General features: G+C 32.9%; 1 protein-coding gene across 1 annotated transcript in view; it reads left to right on the top strand.

Moving 5' to 3' along the window:
* The window catches only part of LOC149790735 (scavenger receptor cysteine-rich domain-containing protein DMBT1-like), a 90,425-nt gene that overhangs the window by 24,568 nt on the left and 45,987 nt on the right, over window positions 1-19,870 (top strand). Inside the window, exons 8-13 of the mRNA XM_089973258.1 lie at window positions 2,717-2,880; window positions 5,214-5,370; window positions 6,181-6,344; window positions 10,226-10,308; window positions 13,466-13,534; window positions 13,905-14,046. Coding sequence (XP_089829384.1) covers window positions 2,717-2,880; window positions 5,214-5,370; window positions 6,181-6,344; window positions 10,226-10,308; window positions 13,466-13,534; window positions 13,905-14,046 — 779 coding nt within the window. The remainder of the gene's footprint in view (window positions 1-2,716; window positions 2,881-5,213; window positions 5,371-6,180; window positions 6,345-10,225; window positions 10,309-13,465; window positions 13,535-13,904; window positions 14,047-19,870) is intronic.

Raw genomic sequence — 19,870 nt, 5'->3', positions numbered from 1 at the left:
GCTGCAGGCAATTTGCACATGCAGTAGGGTTTGAGTTTCGCTCAGTATTTCGAAATAACTAGAGCCGAACAAATATAATACACTCGGGTGACGTTGTACGCGGCAACGAAACCCGAGTACATTTTTGATCATATATACATATTGATATAACTCATACACAATTCCGCGACAATGATTTGAAATGCATGTGTTTTTCCGGAAACCTGGACTACAGTGTTGATAAACCGATATATAAAATCGAATCATGCACATCTGTATAGTAGACGCTTTACGGTTGTTTAAATTTGTTTCTGTACGACATAAAGCAGACTTTTCGTGGATTGCCACATACCAGCTACTTTGCAATACTCCGCATTAAATTTTTATTGCATGTTTCAGATTTAGGCTAGCGATAGACGCCAGACAGGTCATACAATTGCTAGGTCTCTACAAATAACATGCAAGTGACAAGACATACACCTGTTTTCCCTAACTGGCAATAAGAATAGCAAAAAATATATTTGCAGTCTTACATCCTGAATTTTCTCAAAATGTACTTTCTCAGTTCTGAAAGTCTGAACTACATGAGCCATATCATGGGTTCAAAAACTGCAATCTATTTATTTATTTCGAAATTGTACTGTAATTTTGACAACATTCCTAGAGCAATTACATCCTCCTTTCTGCACTCGAAATGAAGTAAACATATTCCATAGTGTCTTTTTAATAAGTACAGTTGAAATATTTCATATTTTACATTCATTACGATTCGTAGTACTCACTGACAGAACAGATACACACTTCTGTATGTCAACAAGCCGATACCTCGCTGCTGAAATCAGATGTGCTTCATCTAGAATTAACACAAATAAATCCCGTCATTATCAAGACGTTTAGCAGAATTGACAAAAATGCCACTAGCTATTCATTCCAGACTAAATGAAAAAGTTGTTGCATTGTGCATTCACAATATGACTCATAATTTCAATTTTAAGCAGATGAAAAAGTCATTTTCTTTCAAAAGCGATGTCTAGCGATCGACTAACATCATATTTATCTGGTATGAGTTATGTGCGAATTAATAATGCTGTTGTTGTGTAAGGATGAAACTACACTTGTGTAGTTTGCTTTGAATACATCATAATTCAGTTACTTTGTTTTTTGTAGCGTATTTTGGAATATATAATTAAGCCTTAGGAAGAATAATAAAATGAGCACATAATAAAAAGGTTACTGCACTTGTGTGGGCAAATATGAACTCGTTTTGTCGGATAGATATACTGCACTTCCGTATAATATGAAACCAGTTGGTATCTGCCTAAGTATTGGTAACATTGAAATTTTAGGGTTATTCACGGGCAGGAAAATAGCTAGAAAAGGGAAAGACTTTGTCCTATAGTATATGTCCTGTATTTACATTACGTGAAATATAACGTTTCCAGTTAGAATTGTCATGGCGTTATATTTGATTCATTGGGTGGTGATGTAGTATGATACCAATTTTTTTAATTTCATTATGCATATTTTCGGATAAGCAAATGTATATGCAACATATTCTTCCCGTGTTCTATGATTGCTGACAAGTATTTGAAATTTGTTATTAAGCACAATGAAAGTCAAAATGATGCTTATTTGAAAGATTTAAAAAGCAAATTATAATGCTTAAATTGAGATTCAAAACATAATATTGTCAGAATTTCACAATATTTATGAACGATGATGAATATTTATTCCGAAGTAAGAACTTAATTAATTATTCAAATTAGAAAGCTATTTATATAATATTTTGTTTATTTTAATTTGTACACACACCTTCAATTTAAAGACTTTAATATGTCATCCCTTATATATCCAGCTGATATCATAGGTTTTGCACAGTTAGCTATGGTTGTACGTTCCTTGAAATTTGCATGAACTTATACATCCAAATATAAGCAACAGGGTTTTTAATGAAAACAAGAACATGTGACCAATAAATAAAACTAACTTATGCCTAACATGTGTCCGAGGTTATTCCAGAGCCATGCGCAAATAAAGCATGTATCACATCTTATCTTAAACAGTATTTCAATTAATTGAATATATTCAAAATGGTCTCATTAAATTCTTATTAGATACACCTTAAATTAAAGACTCGTTGATATGTGTACGCAGATTTAAGAATAATACACAACTAACTCAACAAAAGCCGCAACATTTGTAACTTATAAAACAGAATTTAGATTAAAATATTATTGATTGAAAGACTTATAAAAACAAATAAGGTAAGTTTAATAAACTTTCGAACATACAATTACCATTACTTTTGAGAAGGGATATTAGAAAAAGTTATGTAAGCATACCAACTTCGTCTAATTGATATCAGTAAGAAGTTGAGTGTAGCTGTTTCTGATTAGAACAAAGGCAGCTATTACAATATTTTTTCTATTTTAAAACAAATATATCAAAATCTAAAGATCTGATCTCTAAGAAAAGTTGCGCTTTAAGTAGATGTGGAGGGGTATCCTGAATCGGCCCTGATTATCAGACTTTAGGTTTGATTTCGGTTATTATAGAATAGTCAAATCAAGTGATGGGAAGTTGTTAATATATTGGCTTTGCTCTCAACACATTTCCGTTTTGTTTTGCAAATCACTATATTGTAACCAGCTTAATAACGAACGTCCTAGATGCAATTATGTCTCCAAAGGATCCAGGTGCTGAAGCAAACTATTCATGTTTTAGATTTGTCTTTCAGAAATGCGACAGTCAGATACGATATTCAGTCGAATAATACTGGACCAGTCTGGCTGAAAGGTGTTAATTGCAATGGAACAGAGACAAATATCGCAGACTGTAGACATAGAGCTTCTGGTGATAATGTTTGCAGCCATAGTGCTGATGTTGCCGTTATCTGTCTAGGTATGTGAAAGTATATTTGCAAGAAAAAACATATACATTTGTGCTTGAAGCAACAATTTCCTTTATCAAATGCTGCTGTATCATGTACTATAAACCCAATACACAAGTATAATTGATATATTATAAAGCAGCTTAAAAACTAAGCAATGTCACGCATATCGTAACATACACCTTTATCACAACAGCGCAGACACCGTGAAAAAGTATTGGGCTCTAGAAACACTTGAAAAGTCCCAATATCAAGATACAACAGAACAACAAATCCAAATTCAATGACGAGGTTGTTGAAAGGTGGTTTACAATCATTACAAGTTGTCTTGACGGACAACAACCGTCAGTGTACGAAAATACCCACAATGCAACCAGTGCGTATCTTGTGTCGCCATTTTGAGTCACTAACAAACCTTTATCAACACGAGTCATCATGTATATTCAAGAGAATTCTCATATTTAATTGTAGATTAGGATATTTACTTAATCAAAATGATACATAGATTATGCTTGAAATTATGTGTTCCTGTATCACGAAAACAAAACTAAGTTACATGGCTTATATGAAAGACAGAAGAGTGAAGTTGAACCGTAATGTAGCATATTGCCATCAAATATAAATGCAGTTATTTTTTATACAAACAGACAATATTTTCTTTTAAAACAATAACTTGTGTGATGTCCTAAGCTTGTCACCTTGAAAGAGTATTTGCGAACAACGATCTTCGGGATACCGTAACATTTACGAAAATAAAATTTCATAGCATGTGTATTATGCCAGATCTTTTATGTACAAATGCTTTTCGCAAACACGTGCATGTGCCAAAGACAGGTGACAAAGCACTTTTAATAACTAGGGTCAAATATTGTATTTGTGGTGGAGATTATGGACGTAGGATGATATTGAATATAAGCGATAACCGTTCAACGAAATTTCGTCTTAAGTGTATTAAAACGAATGATTTACCTAAAGGAGCATGATTTTGTACCGAATGTCAAAACCGAGTATTTGTTTAAAAACGTTTGAATATATATATATATATATATATATATATATATATATATATATATATATATATATATATATATATATATATATATATATATATATATATATATATACATACATACATACATACATACATACATACATACATATATATATATATATATATATATATATATATATATATATATATATATATATATATATATATATATATATATATATATATATATATGTATATATAATATATATATATATATATATAACAATTGGCGTTTTAACTTGAACCATAATCAAAAGATTGATTGCAGCCCAAGTATATTGAATATCATTACATGTTTCTACTTGTTTGTGTAACCGTTTGTTTATGCGTCTGTTTATTGATGTATCTAATTGTTTATGAAAGAATAACAAAGATGGTTGAAATGTCAATGTTTTACTTCAAAAAAAGGAGAAAAGTCACGCATTTGTTCTCGTGCAGTTGATATTCAGAACAGAATGTGATGTTATATTATATCTTTGCGCACAAAATGAGACACGCCTTCATAATTATGCAGGATGAACAATGATGTTAGGTGCCGGTTTGTTTTGCCAGAAAATCCAAATGGCGGATATGGAAGTACACACGTTTTGTGACGTCACAAGAAAACAACCGATACTGTTTTCTGTTTCTAATTTGTCATGATTTGGCCTTATATGAAGTTTAGCATATAATTAGAGACATCCTAGCCGGGAAACCGGCCTAACTACCGAGGTACATCCAAGTTTTGCACTACCAGGAAATATACGGCCTAGCCGGGTTTTAGGACGGAACTTTTATCTTGTTGGGTCGTATTTGTACGGCAGACACGAATGGGGATGAGAGTTGGGAATAGGAAAACGGGATACAATGGGAGTGGAGAAACCAGACCGTACCGATAGTTTTCTGCCAGATACCAGGTAACGGAATCCGGCATGAACCATATATAGGTTGTAAATTGCCGGCATCAGAACGTCAAGACTAGATTACTGTAATCAAAATTCATGGCTGAATTATATGTTTTTATAGTCGGCGAAGAATCATTATTCAATTCAAGACAGCGATTTTGTTGCACATACAAGGAAGGCGCATATGCACAACAAACAACACTTCCAAGGCTGTATTGCTATTGCCCCATCCAACTCAACTTACGCGTTGCGACACTCTATGTAGAAACGACATCTGGGTAGAAACCATTACTTGAACCTCAGCTCTCTAAATCAGGCTTGTTTTCTTATTTATTGCAATACTATATTTTCAGTAGATCCAATGTTCCTTCTCTTCCTCATAAATATAGTTTTCGCTTGTGTCTTTTAGATGGTATAACGCCTATTGATGTTAGACTGGTCAATGGTACTAACAGGTTTAGTGGTCGAGTTGAAGTTAATATACACGGAGTCTGGGGCACAGTCTGTGACGATGAGTTCACAAACCTTGATGCCATGGTTGTTTGTCGTCAGCTTGGGTTTGATAAGTAAGAAATACATTTTAATGCTAATGCAAGTATTGTTCAAATGCACACAAACACACACACACACACACACACACACACACACACACACACACACATACACACTGAGATAGACTGAGAAGAAAAGAGAGAGAATGAGAGTTACAAACAGTTACAAATATACACGAGCCAGACCGGAAAGTGCCAATCCTGGATTCTAGGTGATATTGCTTAATAACACAATTACATAATGGAATACGATTAATACTGTCATACAGGTTAGATGTTAGATAATTTTGTTTATTGGTATTCTACGGAAATTGGAACCCACGTGATCTGGTAAACCTTGCCTGCAGGCACCTGTCCATATTTAATTAAGGCTAATCAAATATCACCACAAAATGATACATTGAAGTCGTTGGTGTATGTGCTCGTGGGAAGTAGATACAATCACGTTGCGACATAGTAATTAATTAAAAAGAAAAATGGTTCATTGTTTACTTCTTCAGCTTTAATTAAATTCAGACTTGAAAACCAAATTGTAATATCTACTGATATCGCAAATGTTGTTTTATGTTGATATCATAAGCTATTTGTATCATTTAAAAAAAACAAGACTGTTGAATCGAAGGCATCCAAATGTCCCTCTTTATGTATGTCGCCTGCCTGGAAGTCTGTCTCTTTGTGTGCATATATATGCAGGTAGGTAGGTAAGAAGGTTCGGTAATTGTATTTTTATTTACGTCTTATATATTTTTCCAAATTGTTCAAACATGAAAATATTTAATTACACTTGGCAAATTGTATCGTGATATTTTACATCTATCATTGAAGTGGTGCAGTTGCAGTAGGAAACGCTCGGTTTGGTCAAGGAAGCGGTCCTATACTTCTACACGATGTTGACTGTAGAGGGACAGAATCATCCTTAGCTGCATGTCTTTACAAACGAACCAACAATTGCCATCATTCGGAGGATGTTGGTGTCATATGTAACACGAGTAACGTTTCAGATAGTGTTGGTCGCACTTTGTATAACTCATCATTTTTGTAAGAACAGTGATTTATCTAAAATAGAGTATGATTAATTTTCGTGCATGCAAATACATGTACTGTGTGATTCGAATTTTGATTTTCCTTCTGTAAATTGTGTAATTTCTTTACCGACTTAAACGTTTTAAATGGAGATAGATATATTGTATCGTTTCAATTGGTGAAAGGAGATATAATGTCATTTTATAAAATTCATTCGCAAATAAAATATGCCATTGATTGCCAAGGAGTATATAGTGCCGAGGTGAACTGATCATTTCAAGAGGTAGTGAAGATGATTGATAGTAACTGGAAACACATCACTGTATATACATGTTGTTTATTTTCGCGTTTCGTGAGATACATGCAAAATTATACACAATAATTATACATCAAATATTTCCAGATTAACATCATGTCATGGAAGTTAATATATTTTTCTCGTCAGATAAATGGGGCAGCGCAGTTTATTGTCGGTTTCCCTGTTTAACAGTGAAGGCAACAGCATGGTGAAATGGCTTAAGTCAGTATATGCTTGCTCATTTAATGTCGATGATAATGTTGACCCGAGCATAGCATTGAACTTCGACTACAGATAACCTGAATCTAAGGTTAGAAATGCTCTCAAAAGGAGTTCACACTCTTGAAATGAGAACTGTATTCTGCTGAATAACTCTAATTCATATTGACCCCAAAACTAAGTCTTAGCGGTTATATCAGTTTGTGGAGGAAATTCACTTTGTGGGGGAAGGGGAGGCCCTAGAGTCCGAGTGGTTTAAAGCGATCACCGTTGCGGATCACTGTCATCTCACTTATGTCTGTGTGGGTTTGGGTCTCGGGGTCGTCCAGTGTGGGTATGTGAGAAAGCTTGCCAGTAGCTTCTCGTGGATCGGTGGTTCTTTCCAGGGTTTTCCCAGGTTCGTCTTCCACCATTTATACTGGCCGCCGTGTAGAGCCTGTGCTGAAACTGGCTTTAAACCACACAGCAACTACTTATTGGGCTAAATTTTTTTTATATCTTAAACTTACTGCCTTTTCGCATATAACATGCACCAGGGACAATTGTCAAAACGCTCTGGATATAATATAAGCCGTTGCAAACACAGATTGGAAATCAGGTCGGTTTACTCGGTTGTGTATGGTTCAACCTGTAGATCGTACATGGAGGTCTTGATCAGATTCTAAATCAGGTACTTTGACTTTGGAAGTGTACCGTCGCGAGCGTCCTCTTTAGAAAGCTTCTATCCTGAGATAAAAGTACCATAATTATGACTGAGACAATTTAAACAGGCTCAGAATTTCACAATTTCCTAAATCTTTCTGGAATACCAATTCGTCCACACTTATAAACAATATTTGTTTAGCATTAATGAAAAAAATATGTTTCAGAATTGTCAGCTTGGCTAGCATCCCCACCCCTTTCCCCCGAAAAAAAATCATAATAAATCCAGTGCAATCAGACCGATCTGTTTTATCCGTACCTCCCTGTTTATAGCCGATTAAAATGACGGACAATCTTGGAGCTGACGAGACAAAACCCGTTTCCACCAACTTGAGCCGGTTACGGGACAAAACCTGTATAAATTATAGCCATACTTGGATGATTGCACTACACTAATGTCTTTCAAAGCAAATTTTACTATAGTTTGGTATTCTTTTTTCCCACAGAACTCCCTGCGAAACATTAAACTTAATAACACGTTAATAACACAGATCATTAAGAAATGTTATTTGCTAATACAACCTAGAAAAAGGAGTAAGTACCTTTGGGTGCTTAGTCACATTGTTATTAATGGCAATGAAATTTCAGCTAATGAAAACTAAAATTCACAACATATATATATATATATATATATATATATATATATATATATATATATATATATATCGCATCTTAATGGAATTACCTTTGTTATGTGCTCTTGCAGAAGTTAATATTTACATTTATTCTCAATGCTTATAAACTCCTATAATGATCTTGCAATTCTTCAGTTTTTCGTCTGTAGAATTATGTATTTACGATCATTATTGTAATGAAGTCCCGTTGAACGTTAAGACATACATACATGCCTTAACGAATCCCCCCAAAAATTATAGTCGATTGTTCTCTGTTGTAAATTGCAAATGCTTAACAACTAGCATGAAACCAGGCTAGATATGAGTTCTAAACTGAATCATTACTCTTGTCTAGCTCAGCAGTAGTATGGTTAAAAAACGGCAAAGGTTTCAACGGTAAATTGTATTTATGAGGTACCCCAATTCAAATTGTTGTGACGAATGGGGCAACGTTTAACATATTGTATGAAATATTTATTTGGCTGCCATCATGCGGATTTGTATATGTTATGCTGTTGTCAATATGAGCCCGTCCGTCCGTCCTTCAGTTAGTTACTATTTTGATTTCAGCACAATAAATATAATTGTCCACCATCTGAGAAATGTTTTAGGTAGCTTGAACTTAGAGTAAGAACGAACTATGTCAACTGAGCCTGAAAGAAGGAACACAGTTGCTGCACAAAATTCACAGTTCTAAAAAACTAGTGTTACCAAACGTTTTGAGAATAACTATATGGCTCGTTGATGTACGCTGTAATGGCACTAACGCCGCATTAGATAATTCACACTAATCCTAGCGACAGAGATACTTTGGTTACATCTTTGTTAATTTCCCCATATACCTATCGTCTCACTTCAGCGTCGTCCATTGGGATATTGCATTCACCTTAATTATTCTCCAAACCCCGCCTGTCCTTTAATACATATGTTAATTGTAAATATCTGCAAGTGTATTTTCCTTTTTGTTCCTCTGACAAGTCCCAAAGGGGTCTTGAATCTGAAACCCCGTGGATGCACTCCGAAGGACGACGATATTGTAATAATTTGTGAGCTACATTCATACATACAATCGTCAGGTGTATTCAAACAGTACATTTTAAGCATTTCGTATGATCTTTTGGTCACGATACGCACTCCCCAGAGGAGGTCGAGTTATACATATCATTGAACTAGCTGGGATTTATTCAATATTAACTACTTCAGCTTTGGCTCTGTTTTTCTAATGTTTCGTTGTTCCACTGGATGCACTGACGCTACTTTCAAACTAGATTTGATCTCAGCACACTATTTAATATGAATTATTATTTATTATTAAATTGTAAAGTTCGCTTGTGCTTCATTGTGCTGAAAAATCAAATTGTTAATTTTATGTAATTATTTTAATCGAACCTTTTATAAATCAATTGAAGTTCTTTGGGTTGATAGTTTATTTTGACTGAGTTTGGGACCAATGGAAATAATTTTGAATGAATTTAGGTGAAATGGAAATAATATTTTTGAAGTATATTTCTTCAAGTGTCATTAAGTTAACTTTCGTCTTTTACAAACATTTTCGTTCATTATCAAAAGAATGAAAATGTGCTAAGAAAACGTTTCTCATCATCTTACATTCTTTTCGTGAGTTTGTATAGAAGTTTTCAAAGTGTGTTAGTTTATAACCTTCAATTTTAAATTGACAGTTTATGAATGTGTTATAAATTTGATAGAGAAATGAATTAAAGGTTTTAGAAAAAATAAATGTGTGATACGAAAAGCCATTTTACTAGGGTTGTGATATATACATGTTTAGAGTAATTAAGCATTCATTATGTTTATGCAATTTCGTTTTATTTTAGTTTGTGAATTATATCTATAAAATATTATTTTTAATATTTAACATTCGAGTCGATTATTTCGCTTTTCATGGAGCTAAAAGCAGTTTGACGAATTTCTAAGAAGTACCTTTGAGGAATATTATAAAGATCATCAAAGACATTTTTTGTTTCTACAACCACGTATAACTTACCTATTGCAGACTTCGGTGTACAATGCTATAACTGTGATGGTATTAATGATCCTTCCAAATGCCGGGACACCATCTTCTGCAGGTCGATTGAGGTGAGGTTATAAAGAAGAGCAAACATTATTATGACATAAAATCGTGCCGCAAATTGGCGCACTGTCAAAATTTATTAAAAATAAATCTTGGCTAATATTTTACTCCACATTTCAGTTTATAACGTTTTATGTTTCTGGATTCGACATTCGCAAGCATTAATCGGCATAATTTACACAAGCACGCGAGAACGATTAAGTTTCGACGCGTGAATGATAGTGGCGTTCTGTATGCTATTCTACATACTTGTCTGTATGTTATGATGCATCTGTGTTTTGATGTATGTATGGAGGTATGTGTGAATGGATGTACGTATGCATAGATCCATGTAGAATGCATGCATGTATACAAAATATGACTGAGTATCTACAATTCCATTAGGAAAAAAATTAACAACATACCTTATCTCAATTTGTACGACTTTATGTCCTAAAATATGTAATGGAAGGAGGCGGAACGAACAGGTTTAAAAAAAATATATTTTTGTAAGTTGTAAGGTGAAACTTGTATGGACACTTAATAGTGCCGTGAATTAAATCCCAGATAATCTTACATGTCCTGTGATAAGTATAAAATGATAGAATGTTCCGAATGCGTTCCCATGGCTTCATGTGTAAATACTCTAGAATGTCCCGAAATAAAAAAAAAATCATCAAGTCTTTGAATGAGTTTTCAATAATTCCAAAGTAGTTTTTAATGACACTTAACTATTTGTAATTCTAATGAATAACGTGAATAAGTAATTATTGTATAGTTCTATCCGAAACCAATTACATGTTAATCATCGTGTCCATTGGGTTGTTATTAAACACGAGTGTATAAATGGTTATCAAACAGCAATATAAAAGAAACACCCACTGAACCTATTAAGCAATACATATCCAATGGAAGCACCTAGTTTTAAACAAGACACAATAAATATTCATGCTTAGTACATGAAATCAAAGTAACAATTAAAGTATGTTAGTGAGATACAGTGACAGTGTACATAAATTTGGTGATTGCGTTTATCGGACTTACATACATAAATAAACCTTTAAACATATGCATAACTTAATGCCAGATGTAAAATATGCACCAGAAGAACAGGCAACCCTGCACATATTTAATCTTTCCGTGTTATTTCAGATGCAAACTCATTCAATTCTATCACTGTGTGATGCACATATGAAATGATAAACAAGACATGAACAACAAAAGTGAAATATCTAATGCAATAATAATGTAACCTCGTATTGAATGCACACACCATTTAGAAGTGCGCTGGATATAGAAATAATGTTGCAGATACTCCAATATATATGTATGTATATATGTATGTATGCATACATGTGTGTATACATGTATGCATGTATGTATGTATGTATGTATGTATATATGTATGTATGTAAGTGTGTGTGTGCGTGCGTGCGTGCATGCATGTACGTGTGTATGTGCATATATGTATGTACTGAACTGATACATTTACAAATTTGAACATGATTTAATTCAAAGAAATGTCTGAACTGATACACTTACAAATTGGAACATATCATTTAATACAAAGAAATGCCTGAACTGATACATTTGCAAATTGGAACATATCATTTAATACAAAGAAATGTGCGAACTGAAGCATTTACAAATTGGAACTTTCATTTAATTCAAAGAAATGTCTGAACTGATACATTTACAAATTGGGACATATCATTTACTTCAAAGAAATGTCTGAACTGATACATAATGACCTTTTCTTCCTCTATTCAAGAAACAATATCCAGGAGGTTAATAATATAATATGTAAAACAAAATGGGGTGGCATAACTGAATACACGAATTATGCCTATATATATATATATATATATATATATATATATATATATATATATATATATATATATATATATATATATATATATATATATATATATATATATATATATATATATATATATATATAAATGTACCATTATGGATATTATACCTTCGAAGCAGAGAAAGATTTTGTTTTTGGTGCCTCTACTTTTTGTATTGTATTCAGTAAGCACAGCATAAGATTTGCATAGGGTATATCACATTGTCGGAAATTGCCTGTACAAATGTATATATGCTGTCTGCGGTTTTCTTCAAGCCAAAATAAGGCATCATGAGTTTATTCGTCAAAGGATCTGGATGGTATTCTATTCTTCAAACCGTAATGCAATCAAGTCCGTTTAAATGCCGATGTTGAAAATTTAAGGCCTGCTTGGACCAATCTGTCGTAAAATAACTTCCTAAATATAATAAAGTAATGATATTTTCGGGTCAGACTGCCATGTGTAAGGTCTTGTGGGGCATCCAAAAGCAAAACTCGTGACAAATATCAATGTACCTGTGCGTCCGTTTGTAACTGATCAGGTTCTATTAATTTTCCTATCTCTTTTTGTGTAAAGATCAGCATTTCTGAAATCATACTTTTTTCCAACAACTTTTGCAAATTAAATGAATAACAGCATATGAAAAAAAGATTCACCACTTCACAATGGCAGTACATTCTTTAATTGCCGTCGAATAATTGAAAACATTTACAGAATGCTACAAACCATTTCCAGAACATAGAATAAAAACGTTGTTTAGTTGCTATACGGGTCTTGAAACGGTATGTCGCAGTTTCTTTTAGGATAGCATGCATGTGTTCTTTTTGCAGGACATTAAATATAGCAGTGCATACTTTCATTACAAATTGTATTCATTATGTGAGTTCAATTTCTGAACATTTATGTCAGTCCAAGAATTTATTTATAAATGTTGAATGCTTCCTTAATGTTGAGTTTAGTATATGTTAGATGTATACTGTACAGATTGTTTCCCCACGTGTATTCCTCTCAATCTGTTCTAATATGACATTCATTATTTATGTTAATACCTTTTGTAGGAATAGTGTCAGTGGGGTGGCTTTCTTGATTTTAAGAATTTATTGCTCAAACATTAATGCTCGTTAGAAATAAAAAATATGTTTGAACTAACAAGTGTGCAAAATTTACACGAACATAAATGAGTTTCTAAATGTATCAAATATATACATCAATTTTCCAGTAAGATTTTCGGATGAAAACAATGGATAACTAAACGAAAGCATCATTGTGTGAATTACCGCCTTTACATTATTATTATCATTATTATTATTTTCTTTCTTGACAGTCTTGTCAAATATCCATGTACGAGATCAATCATCAGATCTTATACAGTCAGTCCTGTCAGAGTAAACTCGTAAGTGCTGGTAATTTTGTTCTGAATGCTGTTCCATTTTTAATCACAATAGTTTGCACTATTATGAGAAAATGTTCAATGTAGACCGATCTTCTTGAATTATAGAATTCACTGATATTCCGTCGCATGAGCTAATGGTTTTATAGTGTTGTTCCTTTTTCTGCATATTTTTATTTGGCGATTAAAATAGAACAAGTTCTTTAAACACCGAGCTGGGTTAAACTTCATGAATATTAGTAGCTATGTGACAATTGATATTCGTTAACTTTTATATCATTTTGTTGCGAATTATTAGAGGCTTTCTTCGAGATTACGGAAATCCGATCGCTGAAGTACAAATTAAATATATACATATACACAATTTTTGCAGGTTTGCCAGGCTTTAAATTCTATACCAAGCATCATCGGTAGAAAGCGAGTTACAGGAATGAGGATCACATGCTGTGACACTGCATTGTGTAATAACGCCATCAGTGGTACTCATGGGATTCAAGGGCACGTTGGTGCACCAGGTATTACTTCGTTTGATTGTTACGCTACAGCTTTTTTCTTCTTTAGTCATTCTCCGCTTTGAAAACAGCGATATTCTGTGTTAGGTTGGTACTAAATGTACGATATCTTAATTTTCGTCAAACTTTAATCACGTTTGTTTATTGATTTCTGCACTGAGGCATAATGGAATGCATACATTAGCAGAATTCTTGTTGCAATTTAAATGTTTTAAATTATTAAGATACGGTTGCAAATTATTTACTAACTAAATCTGCATTGTCATACTCAGTCATCCACAAGTTACTTGGGATGAACTAACTATCCTTGATTATGTGTTATGATGTACATATTTACCTATATTAAAGGCATTTATTTGGATCTGACATCAACTTCGAAAGCGTTGATGAAAAATGTCATACAATTAACTTGCCTCTTACGAGATATCATAATATAAGAGGTGAAGTTTTCTTCAACTATATCACGATAATTCAATATCAGGTATCACTGACTTCTTTTGGGTCTAAGTGCTATTTTAAATATAAAATCTATGGAGGGAGAAAGCGATTTATTAATCTTATTACTACTTTATGAGGCCTTCATTGTCTGATTTTTAGTGGCTTCTATTAAAATAGTTGGAACGATGATACATTTATGAAGAAAGTAGATCCGATTGTTGATATCAACATGTATTATATCTGAAATGATATTGGGTATGTCATGTTCCTGATAAAGTGAGTACAAGGTGTTTAATGAGTGACTGATTCCGATTTATAAATGTTGATCATTTGTTTTGCATCTGGAACACTTTCCATTGCCATGTCATTATTACTGATTAAGGTAAAGGTATTATACTATGTATGCCGTGAATAAGTATCATTATCGATGAAGCTTCGAAAAGCCTTCATAAAATAGTTTACAAAAGTAGAACACAATTATATAATAAATTTATCATTGACCGGGGCTTTCTCAAGTTACAGTCAAATGAAACGTTTGTTGTGGACTCCTTTCACTATATCAGGTATGTTGCTTATATTCCATATGCGTCTATTCGTCGGAACTACTCTATATTGTATGCTTAGTTACATGAAGAAATATAAACACCGTTTAAACCTCAAACAATTGAAAATTCTGTCGCATTTAATCCTAATATGTGTCTATGTGCTATGGAAAATTCACTGGCTCTCAATTTGGGCGAATGTGTCGCTATCGCCGAAGACATCTGCCCTGCCAAAATAAAGAGATATTCTGATATATCAACCGATGCAGTCATAGACTGTTGTTTTATTACATATATTCCAGAACTCTGGTTTGTCGGGGAAAATGAAAGAAAATGCATTGAACTGATCATTTTATTAAATATCCACTCACATCTGATTAAAAGTGATTTTTCAATCAGATTTCTAGCTTACAGCAAATATCAGCCCTAAGGTCAAACTCGGGATATGTATTACCTTCACTCCACATGTGCAAGACTTAAATACTGATTGGTTAATTTCTATCCTGACGTGAAAGCAATAAGTATTGCACATTAATGCATCAACTTATGATTGTGTTCTTCATTGCAGGTCGTTATTTACATGATTATTTATTTAACTTCATAACAAACAGTATTTAGCTTCATAACAAACATTGTAACGTTCTTAATACTTTTCACAGGTGGACGATAACAACATGCGCCCAAGAAAGGCAACTTTGTAAAGAAAACATTGCTAACTTCCTAATACATCGAAGAAGATTAAGATAAGATAATCTGAAATTATACCAAACAGAGTCATTGCTGAATTTTGTAATGTTCAATTTAAACTATATATACTATATTGTCTGATCTAAATACAGAGTACAGGTTGTATCGTGATCATCAATAATGTCTGCGTTAATAAAATGAACATTTGAAATCAACAAATTATCAGCTATTTCTTATTTAAATGAACCCATTCAACTGCATGCTTGCAGCAAAACATAACAACAATAAATCGAAAATTTATAAGTAAACCTTTGGTCAGTTAACAAAATAAAGATATCAAAACTATCCACACGTGTTGTTGTACTCTCCTACGGTCGAATGTCTGAGCCTGCTGCGCATGGTATGCATATCATGCCCTGTTTTTAGTTCTCTGATTTATCGTTTTCTCAAAAACGTTTGCGTTCAGACCCCCAGCGTCTCATTTGCTGTTTTAAGAAACATGAATGGGAAACGGTAGCTCAAAATAGAAGCAAATTATCAATTTATCAAATGGTAGTTAATGGCTCTAATAGATGGACAAATGCATTTTGTGGCGGTCACACTAGAAAGATATGCCATGTGCTCACTGTCTCCGGCAATATAATTGCCTATAGTCATTAATGAGCTCCATTGCAATCAAGTATGTTATTTGGATAAAGAATACAAAACTATACAGTTTACATACATTACTTGTATATATTTTCTTTAAATGTAAACTCCACAAGCCCTGTCACCTGATACAAAACCTATCCCTACCCACACATTTACCCATATATATATATATATATATATATATATATATATATATATATATATATATATATATATATATATATATATATATATATAGAGAGAGAGAGAGAGAGAGAGAGAGAGAGATGAAAGGATAAATATATGCAAATAGATGCATATATAGATTCTAAACATGTATACAAACAACCTGTGTAAGACACAATAAATCATACAACACCTTTCATTGCCCTTCAGAACAACACAACGTGTGATTACTATTTTACAATAATTATATCAATTACGTTCATATAAAATATCTTAGAAAAGGTTGTCTATCCCAGCTTGTATCTCATCTAAATTCAAACAGTCATTTTAGCAATGTACAATCTGCATATCGCCCTTGCCACAGTACTGAAACTACTCTTCTAAAAGTAGTTAATGACATTCTCTCTGCGTTGGATAGGAGAAAGATTACAGTCCTCACCCTCCTTGATTTGTCTGCAGCATTTGATACAATAGACCACGATATATTACTTCACCGTCTCCAGCATGTATTTGGCATTCATGATACAGCCTTACTGTGGTTCAAGTCCTACTTGGTCAACAGGACACAAATTGTGTCTTCAAATGGAATACACTCCAACCCAGTTAATCTATGTTGTGGTGTTCCACAGGGGTCTGTTCTTGGACCTGTTATCTTCATTCTATACACTCAGCGACTCTCAAGTGTCATAGATCATCATCCAGTGTCTCAGGAATTGTACACCGATGACACCCAAATATACAAATCTGGCCACCCAACTGAAGTTGATGCTACCATCCAAGGTGTAGAGAGATGCATTTCTGATGTGAAATCATGGATGACATGTAACAAGCTGCAGATGAATGATGATAAAACTGAAGCCATTCTGATTACAACACAAAGACTTTCTCATTCACATCCTTTACCTCAAACAATAAATTAACACCAACATTAAATTCAGACAATCAGTACGAAACCTAGGTGTTACTCTGGAGGGTACTCTCACATTGTCCCAACATGTCATAAACATATGCAAGGCTGCATATCTTGAGCTGAGACGCATCAGCTAAATTCGCAAATATCTTCCAGTTGATGCCATTAAAACACTTGTGTGTCCATCAGTACTTTCAAGACTGGACTATTGTAACTCAATTATGTCAAAACACAGCTGCTCGGATCATAGTTAGAGTACCACGATCACAGCACACCTCGTCGTTGCTCTGGACCCTACACTGGCTATCCATTCGATCCAGAATCAAACACAAAATTTAATCTCTGTGCTACGTTTCACTGTCGGACTCTAGTCCAACATACCTATCCGACCTAACCCATGTGTAGACACCTGCAAGATAATTACGCTCCTCTTCCGACAATCGTACACTCATTATTCCAAGTATGAAAACAAAGTCATATGGACAGCATTCTTTTGCATACCAAGGCCCAGACACAAACACACAGTGATCACATTCAAGAGGGCTCTCAAAACTCACTTATTTCGACTGCAAGAACAAACTGGAAGACCTATTGTTTTCGCCTTAAATATTCTCAGCATGTTTTTTATTGTTTTCTAATTTCATGGTGTTTGTTTTTGGAATCATATCATTATATGTTTTTTATCTTATAGGTGTTGTCTAATGCAGTAAAGCGCTTATAGCTTCTAAAGATTAGGCCCTATACAAAGTCCTCATTAGTATTATTATTATTATTATATAGATAAAATTCTGAATTATGCACATCCTTGCATTCAGTACGATGAGCTTTAAAAAAATAGTATCTGATTCCCTTCACAAAGTCAAGGCAGAAGAAAAATCAATGATAAAATCATTGAATCTGATTTAGAATACAAAAACTTATTTAATCAAAGTGATGGGAATATTACCCAAATTAAATAAGATTATTAGTCAAATTTATTAAAAATTTGGTATTTATCATTCATTTTAGAATGATTTAATCGTAGTTAATATTATTTCAGATTAATGGTTAGTTTTCCTCAAATTGGTGAATATATTACCCACATTAAATATCATTATCAAACAATTTCATCAAATGTTTGGATATATTATAAATAAATCAGATTATCAAAATGTTTTGTCAAACTGTTGGGTAAATAATACTAAAAATAATAAAACATCACACAGACAACATAACACAATTACATAATAACAATATCACACTTGACATTGTAAAGTAACAAAAAAATATATTAAAACAGAATTTATATTTTATTGATTCTTGTCCAGATCTCAAGTAAATGATACACGAAATTGTGAAATTCAGTCAGATTGTGTAATCTCATCGGGTAAATGGTATTCGAGATTGTAAAAATCCTACTGAAAAACAGAAAATGACATAATAAATATTACTATCAGAATAAATATTAATATCATAACAAATATTTTAATCCGAATAAATATTATTTTCGCAATAAATTTTATTATCAGAATGAATATTATTGTCAGAATAAATATTATTGTCAAAATAAAAATAAAAATAAAAGTCTTGTTCTTCACTGATTATTGAATTTGATGGGGTAAATAGTTCTCACAATTGTGATCATCGATACTATTTAATAATAAGAGGAGTTATATGATATTTAAAATTGTGAAAATCATTCAGATTTTATAATTTGATAAGGTACATGATATTAAAAAAAGAAGATTATAGGACTGATTTCATAATTTGATGTGGTAAATGTTACTAAAAATAATAATTATAGTACTGAATGAGAATAAATGTCATTATCAGAATGGCAGTAAATTTGAATCAGGGAAATTATTATCATCAGAATAAAAAATAATCTGAATCATAACAAATATTATATTCAGAATAAATATTACAGGTGTCATTAATTGATATTAACACTTTTACTTTCACAATCGCTGGTAACTTTGTTATTGTTTCCATTCTCACAATCTGTTACAATACTGAAACGGTCGCTGTTGCCATAACCTTTACGTTCACAATCCCCTTTAGTGAAGTTTTTATTACTTGCACCTTCACAATCAATACGGTAACTGACATAGCCTTCATTGTGACGATCTGACATTCTTTTTCTTAATTGTGTTACGTGTGTTTTCACAATCTTTTTTGTTTCGTATTCATGATATAAATCTGATGTAAGTTTTTCAATCGCGCGTGAGAGAGAGAGAGAGAGAGAGAGAGACGAATTTTTCAACTCTTGCATCTTTGACTGTCGCCAAGGAATGGAACATAGATTGTTCAATCAGATTAATTAATCTGTTTTCTGCTGGTAGTGCATATCGCTCTTCAGATTTTCGATATTGCAATGAATCAAAATTACAAATACTTTTTTCAGGATTGAGTTGATCATATATTTCTTATCCATCTTGTTTTAATTTTTGAATTA

The sequence above is a fragment of the Sinohyriopsis cumingii genome, chromosome 10 (assembly GCF_028554795.1).
Source record: "Sinohyriopsis cumingii isolate HCF-2022 chromosome 10, ASM2855479v2, whole genome shotgun sequence".
NCBI lineage: Eukaryota > Metazoa > Mollusca > Bivalvia > Unionida > Unionidae > Sinohyriopsis > Sinohyriopsis cumingii.
Note: the sequence above shows the minus strand (reverse complement) of the source record. Positions and strands in the feature narration are given on the sequence as shown.